The sequence below is a fragment of the Apis dorsata genome, unplaced genomic scaffold (genome assembly GCF_000469605.1).
Source record: "Apis dorsata unplaced genomic scaffold, Apis dorsata 1.3 scaffold_575, whole genome shotgun sequence".
NCBI lineage: Eukaryota > Metazoa > Arthropoda > Insecta > Hymenoptera > Apidae > Apis > Apis dorsata.
In genome coordinates, this window is record NW_006263785.1 from 177725 (window position 1) to 184487 (window position 6763).

At 16.6% G+C, this 6763-nt stretch overlaps 1 protein-coding gene across 1 annotated transcript in view; it reads left to right on the plus strand.

Annotated features, from left to right (window-relative positions):
* The first annotated feature begins 5169 nt into the window (after nucleotides 1-5169).
* The window catches only part of LOC102681775 (rap1 GTPase-GDP dissociation stimulator 1), a 6322-nt gene continuing 4728 nt past the window's right edge, over nucleotides 5170-6763 (plus strand). Inside the window, 3 exon segments of the mRNA XM_031513078.1 lie at nucleotides 5170-5216; nucleotides 5815-5943; nucleotides 6146-6390. Of these exon segments, the coding sequence (XP_031368938.1) occupies nucleotides 5210-5216; nucleotides 5815-5943; nucleotides 6146-6390 (381 nt within the window). The 5' untranslated portion in view covers nucleotides 5170-5209.

The following is a 6763-nucleotide window of genomic DNA, read 5'->3' on the forward strand; positions in this document are numbered from 1 at the left end:
TTTTAGCTTTCTGACTTAATATAATAAATCGTTTGATGATACTTAAAATTAATAATTTCAAAAATTTACATTATATACATTATATACATTAATTTATTGTATATAATATTATGTATATAATGTATAATATATTATATATTAATATTAATATATAATAATATTAATTTAGTTGTATTTAAAAGTTCACAATACTTTATATTTACTATTTGTCATAATCTTAACAAAATATTCATAGATATATTGTACATACATGAAATTTTAATCTTATTCTTATTCGCAAAATATATTGGCAACGATTATTAAAAAAATTTTAAACATTATAATGTATTATAATACACTAAAATTAATTTTTTTTTTTAAATCCAAAATATATTTAATATCTAATACATTTTTTTCTCAATAATGAATCTATTAGAAGAACATTGAAAACTAAATTATTTAAATGAATTAATTGATGAAATAATTAATATTTTCTTAATTTTAATTTTTTCTATAAAAAAATAATTTTAATTTCTTAAGAATTATATCTGAAATTATTTGATTTCGATTATATTTATCTTAATTTTTTTATCTTAATTTTTAAGTAGATTTTTTTTTATTGACACATTTAATAAATCAATGATAAATAAATAAGAAAAAATTTGATAACATTTTTATCTTTCTTGTCATTTTATTCATTCATTTTATTTTATTCAATAAAATAAAAATTATTCAAAAAATTAATTTGATTAATGATTTTGCAAAATATTTTGAATATTTTGAATATTTTACACCATATTTTGAACCGTTATAACAATTATTTCATTTATACTTTATACAGAATCTTTTGAATTAATTAAATGGAATTTCAGTATTTCTTTAATTTGAAACTTTTTGTTTTTTTAAGTTTTATGTTAAGATCTCAAAAAGTACAAATAGACGATTGACTTCTGTTCGAAAATATCTCGGAAATATAAATGTTTTATTTTTATAACATTTTTATAACATTCAGCATCAATAAACAAATCAATAAACAATATTAATCTTTTTTGCATAGCTATATTTCATTCTGATTATAATTCTGTATTTCACACGATATGATTTTTTTGACTTAAATCGCAAATGACGAACAACAAAAAAAATTTAAACAAACGTTCATTCATTCATTCACATCAATCAAGAATCAAAATGACAATAAAGTACAATATAAAAGAAGGAATTAATATGCAGTTTATGCACAATTGTCACATTCTGAGATAATGCAGAGATATAAATTCAATTATTATATAATGTTTAAAATATTAATCAAAATTAACAACGAATATTTTGAACAACTTTTTTGAATTTTTGCATAATTTAATAATTAATGTATGATTTTCAAAATAAATTTTAAAACAATTATTAAATATAAATATTTGATAAATTAATAGTTTTTCGATAAATAGATTAATATTTTTTTGTAAGGAATGTTTATATCTGAATCGAATAATTAAAAAAATATATGATTATTTACATTATCAATTAAATTAAAATTAATATTAGAAATAAATTTGTACATTTTATTTTAAAAAGTATTTATATAAATGCTGAGAAGCAAAATCAGTTTTATAATTTTTAAATTTTGTATTTTAGAATTAACTAATTAATCAATAATTTTTTTTAATTTAATTCAAATTTATTAAAATAAAATATTCTAAAAAATCACTTTACAACTATAAATAAACGAAATATTCCATGATACATCATTCATACAATACGGATGAAATAAGAACTATATCTCTTTATTTCTTAGAATAAAAAAGTTGGTGTTAGTATAATTCAATGAACGACATTCGTAAGATACCTCATCCATAATATCATATAAATGACATTATGTTGCAAAATATTTCATTTCATCGAACGATATTGTATCGCGAAATATTTCATTCATAATTGTTAAATGATTAAAATAATAAATTAAAATAATATTAAAATAAAATTATTTTCTTTAACTAAATATTATATGGTTTATTTGAATATGAAAATGTTTTTTCTTTAAAACTATTATTTCATTATTTAACTCTTAATAAAGATAAAACTCTTAAAATAATTTATTTTATTTCTTATTTAAATATTTTTATTAATTATTCTTATTATTATATATTATTATTTAATTATTAAATATTATTATTTATTAAAATGCTAATTTTCTCAAATAATCCTCTTTCATTATATCGATATTATCAACTATTGAAAATACAAATTTTAAATACAATATTTTCTTATAAATCTTTTTCATAATTGTTAGATATTCAATATAATAAATAAGTAAATTTATAAAATAAATTATACAGCTGAAGAAAAATCTTATGTATATTGACATAAAATAAATGAGCATTAACACACAATCAAAATAAAATTATAGATTTAGTTAAGATTCGAAAAAAAATTGAGAATGTGGATTGATAAATAATTCGCTAAAAAAGTAACTAAAAAAGTTAAAATTTCGAATAAAGTTACTTTAAGTAATAACTTTATTTAAAATGCTTGAAGAACATCTATTTGTAGCTATTAATTGATTGGTTTTTCACATAACTCAACTAATTAGCGCTTATGAGCGATTTCTTATTATCTTTATAATATCAATAATAAGATTATTCAAATAATTTATTAAAATAACTTTATTCTTAACTTTGCCTGTTCAAAATTTTGTTTTGTCTCTGTATTCGATAAATCTGTTTCAATAAATCTTGATCCATCTTTGAACGGAACCTATGAAAATGAAAAAAAACGGTTGCAGAATGGCGGTGCACATATCCGAAAATATGTTGAAAAAATATAATAATTCTTAAGAAAAATTATTATTAAATTTATTACTATTTTCTTACTTACTTAATTTACTTAAAAATCTTGAAATGTGCGAATAAAGATATAAAAAATATGTCATAAAAGGCTTGGATATTTTCAAAGATCGTACGTGTCTTATCAAAAAACAACTAATTAGATACGGTTCGTAATAAATTAATTTTATAAATTCTTCCAGGGAATTGTCTATCGGATTTTAACTTTCTTTTTGTTTAATCACTCATAGCGGATTTATATATGCTTTGTATTGTATTTATTAATTCATTCAGCAGATTTCGAAAAATTTTTTTTCATTTTTATTTATTAATGATATTAATTATTAATGATTGAAGTCAGATTTACAACATTTGATTTACAATATTATAAGTTCATACAATAGCAATAAAAAAAATATCAATAATTATAAAATAATATCAATAAAAAATTGAAATAAAAAATTAAAATTAATAACATTAATAAATTAAATAGAAATAAATACGAGCAATATTATCATAATATGTATAAATATTATAAAATATTATATAATAAATATATCATATAAAAATATTAAAAAAATAATACCTAAACATAAATCTTACTAAGTTATTTATTTTTTTTTATCTTTAAGGAAACAAAGTTATGACCTGTTAGTTACATAATTCATCCTATATATTTTTTATGGAATTCTTTAAATTTAAGGAATTTGAATTTGGCACGTGTTTCTATTTTCTAAATATATTAAACCTATGATTTTACCTAATGATGTTATATAATTAGTAAAAATCTCTAAAATTAACTTTGTAAATAATTTTTAAATTATTGAATTCTAAAAATTAAAATTATTTTTAAATTTGCATCCTATAAAACATATTAAAAAAAATTTTTAAATTTAAACTTTCAAATTCAACCATTGCTTTTAAATGAAAATAATTCAATGAAGAATATTTATAGAATGAATATTTGGATGGATAATTATTTTTGTTTAATAACGAAATATATATCGTCAAATCCATAGCAGTTATGACGAAATATATGTAATATCCATAATAATATTTTGTCATATCTATAATAAGCAATATACAAGTATTATTATGTCAAAAAAATAAATCATTGTTATTGAATTAATATTGAAAATATTATTAAAAATAAAATGAATAATACAATAATAATTATACAAATTATACAATAATAATTATATAAATAAGATTGTTTGAATATAAAATACTTTAAAATATTTTAAAATAATATAACATATAGTCTTTATAATAATATTAATTAGAATATATAATTAATATATATATTTTATTCTCGAAAATAACATAATTTCATAAAGTTACATAATTTTATATCTCTATATTTTGTATCTTCCAATATAGAATATATTTTAAAAGTTATAGCGAATTATATTTTATTGACACAACGAAATATTTCGTCATATACTTAAGAGGTTAAAGTTAACAATATTGTTATATAAATTAAAAATAAAATTCAAATTGCCTATGCGAACATAAAACAAAAAAAAATATATTTTTCTGAATATAACGCGAATGAGATTAACAAAAAGAAAATTAAAATTCAATAAATTTAAAACAAAATTTCAAAAAAATTTAAAATCAAATCTTAATCATTGAAAAAATTTGAACTTAATTCTTGCTATTGCAATAAATTATAAGTTCAATAAATCAAATTTAATCCTTAAAATATTATTATTAATGAAAAAAATATATAACCTTAGTTTCTGCCCACTATTATAAATAGATTATAAATTTTATTAAGAGCATACACTAATTTTTCTGAATTCGTGCATTTTTTATTCTGCAACCAATTAATGTTCTTTGCTAATAAAATAAAACATGTTGCCATTAAACAGAATTGCAAAAATAGGATTTTAAATTTAAGAAAAAAATTGGAAATTTTAAGAAAAAAGAAATTTTTGCAAATTAAAATATTTTTTTATATTTGAAACGTACTTGAAACGATTAATCTCACAAACTAGCATAGAATAAAATAATTATATCAAATAAAATTTGTTTAATTTTCATCAAGCAAAGTTCAGAGTTTCATGGTACCAACCTATATCGAATATTCCCTTTCTTCCATTAAATATATAACAATAGAAATTAAATAACAATAACATTAAAATACAATTTATTTAAATTAATATAAATCTTGATTTATATAATTTGAGACTTATTATTTTCTTTTATGTAATTATTGAATATCGTAAGTTTCTTATTATAATATAATATAGTTATTTTGTTAAAGAAAACTTTCTTATCTAATGATTTGTAATTTATGGCAAATTTTTTTAATAATGATGTTTCTTTCACTTTAAGTAAATTTTGTTACTATAATTTTGAAAGAAAGTTCCATTTGTATAAAGTTGGAAATTAAAATAAAAAAGATAATGGAAGGTACTATAATAAATTTATTTAATAATTATGAATTTAGATTAATTTTTAGTGATAATTTTTGTTAAAAATATTATATATTTTAATATATTAATTTATTTGATTTGCTTTTTTAATATATTCTTTATTAAAAATATTTAAGAAATATAAAATTTGTGTGAAATATATTTAAGAAATGATATTATAATTTTAATTTACAAAAAAAAATCAAATGATACAAAAAAATTTATGAAAATATGTATCAAATCTATTCTTAAATATATATTAAAATTCATATAATTCTAAATTCTTAAATGAAATTATTTTTAAATAGATTTTATTTATTATCTACAATTTTAATAATTCTGAGAATATGAGTATTATAATTCTATAATATAAGAATTATAATATATATAAAAAAAGTTTTATAAATTAAATTTATAAAAAAATTAATCTTTTTATATATTATTTTTATAATATGTGTTAAATAAAATTTTTATGTAAAAATTCAAAGCTTCTTATATATATATATACATATATATATTTTTTTTATATCATAGTAATGTTTATATGTTCATTTATATATTTATAAATTATCTAGTTGTTTACATAATTTTTTTAGGCACATTAAAAAACAATATCGATAAATTAATTGAAGAACTGCGATTTATTATAAAATCTGAAAAAGAAATTGAAGATATCATCCACGTATTAGATTCTATCGTTGATGTTAGCAAAACATCTTTTGGAGGTATTAAATATTTTTTTTATTTGATTTAAGATTTAAATTATTATATTTAAAAAAATAATATAATATAAGAATTTGTATTGATTTTAATGTTTTTTTAATATTATTTTAAATTATTAATATAAATAATAATGAGAAATATTAAAATATTAATATATTACTTTATTTATGTTTTCTATAATAAATGAATTTTGTTTATTTTTAGAAACTACAGAATGCATAATAGATGATGTTTTTTTAACTTTATTACATCACGAATCAAAAGAAATTATTGCAAAAACTGCCAAAGCAATTGCTGAAATTGCAAAAAGTGAAAAAGGAAGAGAAAAATGCACTAGTACAGATTTAATAAATGCATTATTAGATCTGTTAAATGAAGAATGCATTGATATATTAATACAGACTTCCAGGGCTTTAGGAAATATTTGTTATGAGAATGGTAGGGAGCTTTAATCCCTAATGACCCAAATTTTGTTCATGTATGTAGTTAACATTAAAATCATCATTATGATATTAGAAATAATAGCAGAAATTATTTATTTTTATTTTATTTAATTTTTATTTTACTTATTTATCTATTAAATATTAATTTTTTAAAAGTATGAAATATTAAAATATCACATTTAAATAAAAATAAGTAGTAAAATTTTAAAAAATAATAAAAATAATTCTCATGAAAAAATTAAAATTATAATTATTATATTGAAGCATAATATTAATACATTAAATATAAAATTATATTATATATATATAAATTTTAATATATTAATGAATATTTCATAGAAAATTTTTTAATATATTAATATGTTAAATGTTTATTATT